Source organism: Lissotriton vulgaris, chromosome 6 (genome assembly GCF_964263255.1).
Source record: "Lissotriton vulgaris chromosome 6, aLisVul1.2, whole genome shotgun sequence".
Lineage (NCBI taxonomy): Eukaryota > Metazoa > Chordata > Amphibia > Caudata > Salamandridae > Lissotriton > Lissotriton vulgaris.
Genome location: NC_141694.1, coordinates 1,565,077,057 through 1,565,090,945, shown reverse-complemented (window position 1 = coordinate 1,565,090,945; position 13,889 = coordinate 1,565,077,057). Strand labels below are relative to the sequence as shown.

The 13,889-nt window shown below is 42.9% G+C and overlaps 1 protein-coding gene across 1 annotated transcript in view; it reads left to right on the top strand.

The window, feature by feature from the left end:
- The window catches only part of APLF (aprataxin and PNKP like factor), a 675,440-nt gene extending 662,276 nt beyond the window's left edge, over positions 1-13,164 (top strand). Inside the window, exon 11 of the mRNA XM_086927733.1 lies at positions 12,407-13,164. Coding sequence (XP_086783859.1) covers positions 12,407-12,615 — 209 coding nt within the window. The 3' untranslated portion in view covers positions 12,616-13,164. The remainder of the gene's footprint in view (positions 1-12,406) is intronic.
- The last annotated feature ends 725 nt before the right edge of the window (positions 13,165-13,889 follow it).

The following is a 13,889-nucleotide window of genomic DNA, read 5'->3' as shown; positions in this document are numbered from 1 at the left end:
TGGAAAACCAGTAAAGCCCCAACTGCTCGAAAATCCTGAAAAATTATTTATTAAAAATAATTCAAACACTCCTAAAAAGAGCTGGGATGGAAATAAACAATCCACTCCCAAGGAAAAAGTTTTCCAGTCCAGAGGAAGGTCTCCTCGACGGAGGGAAAGAACTCCGACTCGAGAACGCCAGTCTCCCCAACGGGAGCCCTCTGAGAAAAGATATAACCTTAGAAATAGGGATAATCTAAAAAAACCTGATAGATATCAAAGTATTGATACACGTCCCTCTCGATCTCTTCCACAGAATTCGGAAAGAAGAGGACGGTCAGACCCAGGAGAGCACACCAAGTCCAAAGACAAGGAACCTGCTCAGAGTAAAAAATCTCAATTTCAGAAAAAGAAGGTAGCCAGTATTAGAGTAATCAACCATGCCGAGAATACTGAGGACACAGTTGAAAAACGGGGAGTGGGCATTGACAATGTTGGACAGTGCAGCAGAAATCAGTATAGCGCGCAAGAACTTGATGAGTCATCTGGAGACAGTGGACACGAATGAATACATTCAGGTTGAAACTGCCGACGCCAGGCTTAGCGAGCCCCATAAAATATACGAAATAACATTGCGTATGGAGGGTGATAAGACTAGGAAAATTAAGGGTCTGTTTTGGGATAAGCTCTCAAAAGGCTATGATATTCTGTTAGCTGAAAAAGATTGGCCCCCAGAGTTTGTCAGGGAGTGCCCTCGTGGCGTAGAAGTGATTATGCCTGCCTTCTCGAATCACATACCGATTCACAAAAAACATACATATGCAAGGAAATGGGCAGTAGCCCAGGCACCTGCATTATATAAAAATCATGTAGGATGGGATGAGGATTCACCTCCTCACAAAATCCAACTAAAAAGTGAACCGACTGCCCAACGGCAGTATCCCATAAAGCAAGAAGCTAAAAAACAAGTCAGGGAGATCTTAGATCAACTTGAGTACCAGGGGGTGATTGAAACATGCACCTCTCAAATGAACAATCCTTTGTTTCCTGTCTCCAAGCCAGACAATTCATATCGTCTAGTTTTGGACTACAGACACCTTAATACATGTTGCAAAACTTTTGCAGTACAAAACTCGCATAGTGCAGCCCTAATGAATAACATAGTTAGGAAAAAATACAAAACGACATTAGACATTTCTAATGGTTTCTTTTGTCAAAACATTGCACCAGAAAGCAGATATCTGACCGCTTTCTCCGCATTTGGGTCACAGAAAAAATTCTGTCGACTCCCACAGGGGTTCAAGAACAGCCCAGGACTATTCTCAGCTAGGGTAACAGAGTTACTACAAATCTATGATGATGAAGCATTGTCTTACGTAGATGATATTTATCTCACAGACGACGACTTGGATACTCACTTGAAAAGAGTGAACACCATTATACTTGGGTTCGCAGCAGAGGGTTACAAATTCAACTTTAAAAAGTCCCGAATTGCCCATCTGACAGTACTGTTCTTAGGGTACGAATTATCAAGTGAAGGGAAAAGCCTAGCGGACAACTTCTTAGAGAAGTGCGCTGTACTCCAAGCTCCAAAAACGCTGAAGAATTTACAATCCATTCTAGGTTTTCTGAATTTCGGAAGAACTTACATCCTAAATTACGCAGAGAGGGTTAAACCTCTCTACGAACTAATTAAACCTGATTTAAAACAAATCAATTGGACTCAAAAACACACAGAAATTTTGAGATCACTGCAAACAGACATGTTAGCAAAAACAAAATTAGATACGCGTGACAACACGATCGATCTTGTAATCCGAGTCATCCCAGGAAGATGCGGATTCACATACCTAACCTCTAATGAGGGAGAAAAGGTACCAATTTCAATTAAATCTCACTTGTACACACAAGCAGAAAAAAAATTCAGTCACACAGAAAGAACTGTGAACGCAGTGCAAATCGCATTAGCAAATGAAAGAGAACTAGCACACGGCAAACGGATTAATATCCTTACAGCGGAATCCGCCTTCGAGGCGCTATTCAGCCCAGTAAACCTGCCTACAGTGTCACTGGATCCGAAGTGGATACAGTGCATAGATTCTCTAGGAGCGGAAGACGTGAAATGCTATTTCGCTCCGCAATTCGAAGAACTGAATGATTTAGAATATGAAGAAGAATATCCTCTGCCAATCGAAATCCTGCCTCTCCCACAATACGCCTGTATAATCTATACAGATAGCTTTGTACAGCATTTTAATGTAGAGAGTAAATCCTACAATGCAGCATGTGCGATTATTAAAGGTCGTTGGCTGTGCGGTAAATTCAGACCGAAAGTAACAAAAACTGAATCTGTAAGAAACTGTTCGGTTCAAAGAACTGAAATCAGATCTTTAAAGATGGCGCTCGAAAATGCAGAACGCGAATTCCCCACACTTATAGTGTGCGATTCTCATTTTTGCGTCAACTCTTACAACAATAAACTGCAGAGTTGGATCGAAAACGACTACAAAGATGACACAGGTGCCACAATAAAGCATAAATTGCTTTGGGAACAAGTAGCTCTTTTAAGTAAAGAACTACAAAAGACTCACGTGATTCACGCACAGAGTCTTCAACGTGATGGCGTTCACGTTGCAGGGAATTCATTGGCTAATACAGCCAAAGCGGAAGCAACTAACCCGGCTTCCGTAGCCACAAAAAAGCGTACAGATAAGTATATAGACGGGGAAACCATGCTGGCAGTAAAAACGACCGTAAAAGGCGACTGTGCAGCACTACCCGTAAACTATCCACTCAATTATGCATACATAATCAATGCAAACTCCGTTCCTTTTGCTCGAATCCCTGGAGTGGGGGACAGAGTAATTCCAAACATGAACAGGAGGATATTTTTAATAGCAGACGCACACATGGGTTTGGGTCTAAGGCACAGAGAGATCAAGGAATCACTGACTGAATTACAATCAGTATTCTGGTGGCCGGGAATGAGTATAGATATTCAATGTTTTGCTCAAAATTGTGAAAACTGCAACAGAGATCGCAGTAATGAACAGGCCAGTGTAGTTTCAGGATCCCTTCTAGACAGCATAAGGCGGTCTATCTGCGCAATCAAAGAAGAGAAACGCGTCCTATTAATAAGATAAGACGAAAAGCACTTAAATAATGAGGCCTCCAGCGCTCGGCTGACGCTGGAACGGTTATAATAGATTAGCGAGTCCATATCGGCATATACGCAATTACCGCGTTCCATTCTGACCAGGGTCCTGCTTTCAGCTCTCGAGCCTATAAGGAGGCCATGGCTAGCATGGGAATTGGGTTGCGGTATTCTTGTCCATCGCACAAGTGTGGTAGAAAGAAAAAGCCGGGATATAAAGCAATCTATAACAGCGAAGGTATTAGGTTCAGGCGCTGGGTGGGTCAAATTTTAATAAGTGTCCAGACTAGTCTTAACAACATGCCAAGAAATTCTCTAAAAGGTTTCAGCCCATACGAACTATTGTTCGGAATTAGAATGAACGTTCAGGACCTCGATAGTCAGATGTCAGTGGTACAAGAAGAAAAAACGCAGTTTGATGTAAAAGACTGTTTGGCTGTTTTACAGGAACTGAATGAAACAAGAAAATCATTAAGCAACATAAAGTTAAAGCAACAGCCAAGTACCACTGACGAGGCACCACCCGCAACAGCCCCAGCAAGGCCTGTCTGGATTCCAAAGATTGGGGATCTAGTCAGAGAAAAGATCGCGGTTAAGAAGGAATTTGGGCCTTCTTACAGAAAAGCAGTACCTGTCTTAGCAGTCACCGGAACAAGATCAGTTGTGCTACCGCCCCTTGCTGGTAAAAAGGAGAACAGAGTCGTGTCCATCGACCTGGTAAAACCACAAGCATGTGGCCTATAATCAACAGTAGGCCCAGTGGACTCCCAAGAAACAACAGAATACCCAAACTTGCAACAATCCAAGAGGTTCAAACTGAAAGACTCATCACATTCGATCAGCCTGCAGTGCACAATGAAGGACTATGCAATACAGCCATGGAACTCGTGCCTCTTGAAACACAGATTGAAACAGTTCGTCAAGAAACAACACCAGTCTACAATGATGTGGCATCAGAAAGTGCTACCGAGAGACAGATTGAAAGAACAATCCCATCAATTGACAGAACTGCCTCTGGTTATTTCATCAACTTCGACAACTTCTCTGAAGATTTAAACGACCCCGAAGTGATGCCAGAAACAAAAAAGTCTTTTAAAGAAAAAGCAACGGAACTCTTTCATCAACTGAAGGAAATCTACCTAATTTCCCCTTGGCTAGAGTTCTGGTTCGGTCTAGGTGTATTTTTCCTCCTGCTTTGGCTCATCATGGTACTATGTTTGGGAAAATTCATTGAAGGAAAATATATTACAATGGACACAGCAAGTCAGAACATCAACCTAGTCCTGAAACCACACAGATCATCCCACGTGAAGAAAAGAGAACTGTCAACAGTAAATGTCACAGCAATTCCAATACCTGGTGGGGTAGTATGGGAGAAAACAGACTATGAGATCTATGGTCCGGTCGAAATCCTGAAGTATCCTCATCAACTAAAGGTTTCCTTAAGTGACTTTGTGACACCAAGTACATTCTCTGATGATTGGGACTTTAACAGTATTAATGACATGATGTCTGATTTAGTAATGTCAGCTAGATTCACAGATCATGATTATTTACAAGGTTCATCTAGTTATGAGCAGTTATTCTGTTACACCCATTATGGGGATCATTACTTGCATAAATCTGCACAGCCTAGAAATGTTTTTATGTATAATCAATGGGAACATTGTTCTACTCCACCTAAAAGCAGTTCTAAAGCATTTTTTGAGAAATTCAAATACTTCTCAGGGTTTAACACCAGTGATGCAGAAACGTTTTATTATAAACTGTTAGACAAAACAGGAATGAAAACAATGCTGACAAATTCTAAATTGATATATTCAGAAGCATTTTATGACAAAATGATGACATTTGGTTTTGATTATTGGAAAAATAATATTGAAACGAAAACGATTTGGGGTACAAAAGATTGGCAAGTGCAAGGCTTAGAAGCACTGTTTAGAACCTGCATGATACCTGAACAAATGTTATTTTTAAATGACACTGTACACCAAACATCTTGTCTTGGCCTAGCTAAGATCAAAGACCTGAAAACACCGTCTATACCAAAGCCAATACCTGAAAATGCAACAGCTGATATTGAGTTAGACGTGTCACACATTTTACATTTCAACAGAACACATCCTGATTGGAAAAAGTGGTTAATCTGGCCTACAGACACAAATAGCTGTCAAGATAGATTCCTGAATAGAACACAGGGGTTAAAACTGACCAGATTAGACCCAAGATATTCCCAGAGACAACATCCAGGGATTATAACAACATACAGTGTAGGGAAACTCTGCCTTGAATGGCTAACTACATCCACACTGGCTGAAATTAAGCAACACTTGTCTTTATTAAAAGATGGTGCTGATTTGCGCGATTTCATTCTTGGACCACGCAAACAGCGTCAGAAGCGTTTCATAGCGACCAGTATCTATGCTGCTTACAACGAGGCTTGGAAAGTAAAGCAAATTGAAACTGCTGAAAAAATACGAGAAATTGATCGTATTAATTTGGAGAAATCACTTTCTGTAGTAGACAATGGGTTAATGACTCTGTCTTCCAGAATATATTCTTTGGACAATATTGTATCCTCTGCCTTTGATGTGATAGACAGAGATTTGCTAATGTTACAACATGGCCAGTCTCAATTACGCTCTATTATAGAATTAGGCTGGACGCTGCAAAATCTTCGTTCAGGCTTGGCGTTTAATCAACACAACGTCATTATTTTCCATTTTTAACCTTACTGATAAACAGATCAGTTTGGCACAGAAAGGAGCAGACTATACAATCTTGAGCATCGAGAAACTCGAGAGATTACCATTGACAATGTCAGAGAGTCCTGTCATTGAATGGATAATACACGGAATTATCACAATTCCGATAACAACTTTCCGATTTAAAAAGTGCCTTGAGTACATACCTGCTGGCCAATATGAACAATTGGGTAAGGGATATGTAAAATCAGAATGGAAATTACCATACACTCATTCTTGCTACAGTGACAGTGACAAAAATGTATTTCTTAGTGGTGACAACTGTAAACACTCACTAAGCGGTATACTTTTGTGTCAGGGTATTAATTTACACGGAGCATGTGATGGAAATTCAAACAACCTCTCATGCCACCAGCTAGTCACACCTGCAACTCAGATAGAGCCCTTCTTTATGCAACTCGCAAACGGGAGTTACATTCTTAGAACAGATCACAGGTGCTGTGGCCTCGCGCCAGGGAAAAGTTATCTAGTACAAGTAACGTCCATGGTCAAATGTTGCATGCAAGCATTGTTCCCGAGCGGGCCTCCAGACATAGTGACTCCCCTCTGGCCTCGTCTGAATCTCTATTCTATACGAATTGATACATTAAGCAAAATGAAATCTGTACTTTTACAGACAACAGTGCCTATAACGTCATCTAAAGAGACGTATGATCTTCTAGTCGCAAGGACGGCTACTGAAGTCCATGACCTTTTATCAACAAATTGCCCCGTGCATTTCGTAGAAATGTTTAGCCAACTCCTTAACATGTCTAGTGCAACAAGCATCCCAGGCATATTTAAGACAGTCTTTACGGGACTGCTAACACCCTTCCAGGCAATTTTGGGAATCTTTCCTAATTTTGTGCACTCCATCTTTGGTGGTATACCACTATTTTTGGGACTCATCGCAGGGATTCTATTTTTGACCATCCTGCTACGTTATGGCAAGCCTCGGCTCAGACATAGCTCCCATGGGAATGGGAGAGACAATCCTAGCAATGCGCTACAGGGACAGGATAACTAACGTCCTCGGATTGGCCAGGCTGAGAGATCTAAACATGACCTGGTTCCTTTCATTCAGACCGATATGGCAAAATTGCATTTTACCTGTGCTACGGTGTATGCTTTGCGGCGATGAATGTGTGTTGGACATCTGTCTTTCACTTCCATCAGCAGTACCAATGGACGTCGATACTTTGCTAAGTCCAATAACGGCTCACGCATTGTGTTGTCCCCAGCGGCTACCAATCCTGATGACGGCATTCGTGGAGACTCCTGTACTACAGCCAAGTGGTAACAGTGGAGCGAGTGACAAAAGCAACATCATCCAGGTACAACGTTCTGTGAGCATTGCTGGTCCTGCCTTCGATGACAGCAATCATTCTCACACCTGCCAAGTTACAGCGCTATCTAATTTGGTTGAACTATCACCTGATTTTGTAGACCAATTCTTTGCGAGCCTGTCTGATACGATGTTCTCACCCATAGAGAAACAATAACTTTTGAGAAGCTTTCTGACACACAGCGTTCCCATGAACTCTGAATTCGGCCTTCAGTTTTGATCAACAAAAACTGCCAGGAGCTTTGGAAATCTATTTTCTTTGAATTGGACAATTTTTTTCTAATATTGACCTTTTTTTTGGCACGAACAATTCTTTGCTTAACGTAAAAACTATTCTTAGAGAACAGAAGCTTCACACTTCTATTTCTAAGCACATCTAGAGACATAACAACATAACACCAGCCTCTAGCACACATGTTATTACAATGCATTTTTATGTGATGATTTATCTCGCCTTTCTTCTGTCAGAGATACTTCATGTGTAATTCTTTTTGCATAATCGTTCATTGACTTCATATGCAATAATCTTTTGAATGATTACTATGCTTTCAAAAACGTACAGTACCTAAATTCCATGTATTACAAGTACGCCTATTTCGAATGCATTTATGTATTTTGGGGTGGGCAATGTTACACATACATCTAATTGCTTAGTTTTAGTAATTTTGATGGACATGTATACGTGGAGTGGGTGTTGCATGCTTATCTAGGTTCCTGATCGATACTGTGACCTTATGCCCCTATTCGGCTATAAATCCATTTATTCCCTATATTGGCATAACCGTTCAAGTACGATTTTCTGAAAAGTCATCTCTGGCCTCACACGAACAGAGCCACATTCCAGCATGACTCTCTGCTACTTCCTTTGCGACCAATTAGTGCAATGACAGAGCAGCAGTCACTATCTGATATTCCTAGATAACACTCCGAGTTCTTCAACAAGATAAAAACTTAGCAAACCTGGAAATCCCCGCTTGCTATGTTTTGATTAGTAATGGAACTCTAATGAGCAACTGATAACTGTCACTTCCTAGTGACATCTTTAATTGACGTCTTATGTCCAGCAAACTTGCGTCAAACCCGGCACCTGTCAGGTATAAATATTACCAACGTTGCCTTAAGCAATGTGAGCGAAGCTGTGAGCTGAGAGAGATACGAACTGCGAGTTCGTTCCCTGTTGCTGATGCCAGCTGCCTGCATGACCCTGTGTTGGTAAAAACTAGCACTCTGTCGCTGCAGCCTGCTATCCTGTGGTGGTGAAGCTGCTGATTACCATTATCGCCGCTACAGCGCGAACTATGGTACAGTACGCTTGAGGAGCCGTGCAGCCGTCCTCTGCGAAGACATCCAGCCGATTCCAGCTGCCCGCGGACGCTGTCACCCCTCCTTCCTCGACGCGCTGAAGAGAGAAGCCGCTGCATTTCTCGTGCAGAGAAATCCAGTCCCGGCGCTTCCAGTTTACCCTCGCGGGTGACTGGGATATCGAGAGAGACCCCTGAAGGAGATACCAATCCTCCATCATTCTATTCAGAGGTATGGTGTTGACTAAACCCTTAGACGAGAATTCTTGAAACAAACCTTGGCAAAACCAACTTAACTTAAGCTACTTACTTACTCCCCCTTCTCACGTGTTAGGCTTAGGTCAGGCACACTGGGGTAGGCTTAGTTAGAAGCACCAGTTGAGTATGTTAGCCTAATGTATATATGACTGTATATATGTTTTATTACTTTTAAACCATTGTATGGCTAAGAAACCATATCAATGCTTTTACAGTTCTATTTCGCAATACTTATCTTACTGTACGTACTTTTTATAATAACAGTTATTGCAATTGTGGCAATACATTTCTCTTGTACGAGAAGAAAGACTGTTCAATAAATGTTAACCCTTTATTGATACACGCCCGTCTCTCTATTCTCTACATCTCGTGAAAGTAAACTGCACTAGACTGACTGAGTGAAATCTATGTCTATTGTTTCACACGACCCTAGAGATCGACTCTTGATCTGAGGAGCAAAGTTGTCATGTTGCACGGTTGTTGGAAAACTGAATCCCTTCTTGTCTGTGCCAAGGAAGCTGATCACTTCCTATGCAGAGAAGAAAGTTTCCAGTGACCTCTGAGCTAGTTGGTAACACAACCCAATTAAGTTTAGCATAGTCAGTGGAGGCCTGGAATATCCGCAGTTCCACGTCGATACTACTGTTTATGTTATTCCAATGCGCAGGGCCTAGTGGGAAACTAGGAACTACACTACAGACCTAGGCATGATTGAGCACACAAAGCACCTTTAGACTACCCAGTGGTACATGTGCTGAAGCAAGGTCCAGCTTCTCTGGTGATTAGAGTGACTTAAATCATGTCATGAAACCAAACTGGCATGCTCCTTGCCAATCAAGCTGGAAACAAATTAGAGGATGCCTATTTCTGATTGATACTTCTAAACACAGATTCCTCACCTAATGCATATTCTCCAGGTGTCAAACTGGATTTGGAAACTTTACAAGAAGTACTCCTGCGTACTTTTAGGTGTTCCCGAAGTGCCGAGTGGAGCTGCATATAAGCACCACCCATGCACACTGATGTCCGTTCCTTTCTTTCAGCACCTTTAGCTGTGGATCCAGAGCTTCTCATTGGTCTTTCTGACAACAAATTTGAACTGATAGAGACTTCTAGCCACAGAGTCCTTACCTTAGTATTATCCCTAGGCGTCAGACTGGATCTAGAAATTTTTCTTGAGCAGTACCCCTGCGTGCTGGTAGGTGGCATTATTCGAGGTCGTCCTCACAGGAAGTGACTTGCAAGCTGATATTAGTTCTTTTCTTCCCATGCCAATCAGCGCATATCTGAGAAAAGCAAACCCTTAGTCAATTTTTGACTAAGTTTTATCGAAGTTTTGACTAATTGTTTTGAGGTTTTTTTCCTCCTGGTATAACAGGAATGTCCGCTAAAAAGGCAGTGCGGCACCTGTCACTGCTCGATGTCGGTGATGGACCTGCACCTTGAATGCCTTTGGTGCATTGAGTGTGACCACGACCCGAAGACCTGCTACGATTGCTGTGCCATACACCGGAAGGCCTTGAGGGTGTGATCCCTCAAGCTCAAGGTGGCTCAAAGTGCGACGCCATGACGATCCAGATCCCAGTCAACAGGAAGGTCCTAGTAGTGGTTGCAGAGTCCGAGAAGCTCCTCGCACTTTAAGTCGTCAGCCCATTTCGGTAAGTCCCACAACAAGAAGAAGAAGTCGAACCATGCTTCGATTTCACCTCATCTGTCGGACAACTGAAGGCCTTGCCCCGCAGTTGAGCCAACGCATGAGCTGGCACTGCGCCTCCCCGAGTTTCTGGTAGCTGGAGCGAGCACTGCCCAATTGAAAGAATTTTATGAGGCTTGTACCCTCTGACACACCTTCGGATCCTGTGGGTTCATGAGTGGCCCCAACTGGATCCACACTAGCAGCTTTGGTGCCATTGGGGAACCAGGGATCAACAGATGGCCCCAGATCGGCGCCGGATGTGCCATATTGACCTTTCCCATTTACACCCTTGACTCCAGCGTGCATTTGGAGAGGTGTCACCCAACGCTCACTGGAGCAATACCTTCCAGGCTGGAGCCTGAACTCTACTCTGACGGGCTAGGACTCGGGGCGAAATGGGAGGGGTCGCTGGACCAAGAAGAATGCCAGCCATATAATACCAACATGGAATGTGTGAGGATTTGGCAGACGCCAACGGATTGGATACCTCTCCATGCACTGGCATGCTCTGTCCCCCAATGTGGCTAAGGAGGAGGGTTCTTCATTCGTAGTGGTGGTGAGGAGGGTGGCTTGCCCTTGGTGGCAGTCAAGACTCATGTTTGGACAGAAGTGCTTCTTCCTGGAGTGTCATCTTCAGAACCGCTTCTCCCATTTAACAAAGCACTTACTGATGTCCTGCTTAGGACTTAGCCCAAGTCTAAAATAGCAGCCCCTGTGAACAAGACAATTGCCTGTTGCCACTGTAATGCTCCAGGAGACCCCAAATTCCTCACAGAACACCCTACCCCGGAGAGTTTGATGGGCCAAGCCTCCATTTCACATTTAAATCCTGGCGCATTCCCAACCATACCGCCAGATCAGGAATTCAAAAGGCTGGACTTAGGCAAGGAGATGTTTTCTTCCACCAGCCTGGCATTGCCATCTGTGAACAGTGCATGCCTTTTGGGCCTCCATTCCCACACTCTGTGGGATATGGTTGCGCTGATGTTTCAATGGTTCCGTAGGAGGCCCGGGCCGTGCTATCCCAGGCTGTTGCAGACGGTAGGGATGCAGCGAACTTCACCATTCTATGGAGATAGGACATCACCGACTCATTAGGCATAGCGGTTTTGTCGACAGTGCCCTACGGCGCCACACCTGGTTGAGGAATACTGGAATCATATCCACAGACCCAGTGATTCGGGCAGTCAGAGGTCAGGCCCGTTTACCACTCCACCGGCAGCTGCAGCCTCCAAACCCTTATACTTTGTCTTGTTACCAACATGGTCACCCAGTGGGGGACTAGATCACCTCCCTTACTGGTGGTCTATAACATCGGACTGGTGGGTTTTGCAGATCATCTGAAGGGGATACTCCCTCCCCTTTGACATTATCCCTCCCCATGCCACCTACTTATGACAGGCTGACCGAGGACCACCTATCCCTTGCCTGCCACAGCATTATAGAAAAGATAAATAGTCCTATTCTGTGAAACAATTTTTCACAGAACCATACCGAGTAAGCTCACTGTGGCACTGAACAGCAGTGTTACAGTGAGCAGAGTCCTAATGCCAGCAAAAATAATGTCCAGAAAAAGGTGAAAACTGTAGTCACCATGCAGAAAATGTTACTTTGCTGCAAGTATTTATTCTAAGTTTACACTTTTTCGAACATTAGAAGTAGGGGCCATTGAGCAGCTGTGAGCATGTTATGAAGCACCCTCTTATGCGAGCTGTCTAGTAATTCACAGTTGGATTGTTATCGTGATTATAAAATTTTAATGCCATTCTGGCTCTTTACCACAAACTCAGTATCTGCATGTGTGTCTGAATCTGAATCTTGTAATTCTTTTATTGTGATATTCTAAATCGCAGGTTCCAGAAGAGTGTAAGATTCTGGTATCCGGTGTTGCCAATGACTTTTAAACTACTCTGTCTTGCTCTTTCGTAGGTAAAAGCGTTTTGGAGGAGGACAGCGACGACGACGGAGAGCCGAACGCGTATGACATGGAGGACAGCTTTATAGACGACGAGGAAGAAGAGGAGTACGAGCCCACGGATGAAGATTCAGATTACGAACCGGATTTTGAGGAGAAAGACACCGAAGATATGAACACCCTCCTCAAAGAAGCAAACACATTTGTCAAAACAAGAAAGTGATCTGCCTGAAGTCGATTTACCTCCGCATGGCAATACAGCTGATGGCAGGAAGGCTGGCTCTTAGGAATCGTTAACTCAATTTCCGGGGAAAAATGTCCATGCTTACTTTCCTGTAGCTATGCACATACTGGAAAAAAAGTTCTCCATGTAAAGTCTTTTGATTGCAGCCGGGATTGTGGCTAATTATTTTAGAGACCATGACCACCTGTTTATAAAAGAGCATCACACAGTGTGTACATGTGTGTGTGTATATATATATATATATATATATCTATATATCTATATATACATATGTATATCCTCTCAGCTGTACCATTGATAGTATATTCTTTGGTTGGTTATTTTTTATAATGATGTCCGCCATAATAAGCTTGGCTGTGTTGCAGGACTCCTGCTGAGACACATGTACTCTAGCTGTTTAATCAAGGGCGTTGAAATTCCAAACCGTACATCAACACTTCGAATTATGCATGATTTTAAGGCCACTTTCAGGTGCTTTCGAATGATTGAATATTTAATACATTAAATAAAGATTTTGAAATTATTAAACACCACTGGAGATGTGTGTTTCTTTGGGCATACTTCACAGAGACCTATTATCTCCCCTCTTGAAAGACGTTTGTTTTGCGTTGTCAACAAATCCGAGTGGAATAGCCAGAAATGTGATTGCAACATCTCTAAGACGACAGGGAGCTTGATGCGGGGTGGGGGACGCATCATTTTGATTTTTTTCTGTGTTTTGCTTTTGATGAACAGCCCGTCTTTAGCTTTACAGACTCCCTCGATGCTGTGGAGAATGTCGAATGATCAATATATGTTTTTATTGAGATGACATTTAGCAGGACTGCTTTTTATCCACTTTAATGAGAAGTGAGTGAGGTAGCATATCTATGAAGGCTGTTCGCGCTTTAGAACCAAGGCTTTAGGGAGTCAGAGTGCTATACATAGGGCTATGCTGCTTCGAAAAACTGAATTCAAAATGAGTACTTAAAGAAACAGCAGTGTTCTGCATTTTAGGAAGCATCACCTATGATCTTGGAAATATGCAGCGCATATAACACAGACTGCATCAACAATCGCAGGAAACGTGTTATTGCAATAGTTTTATTTCTGTGGCCGTAGAAAGCATTTCATATTGTTTAAGCATGGGCGGAAAATTTGTTCCGCTCGCGGAATTTTCGGATTTTTGGCAATTTCGCAATCCGCAAATCGGGCAAAATTGCCAAACAATCCGCAATTTGTGAGTTGATGATTTTTTTTTGCTTGGTCGCGCT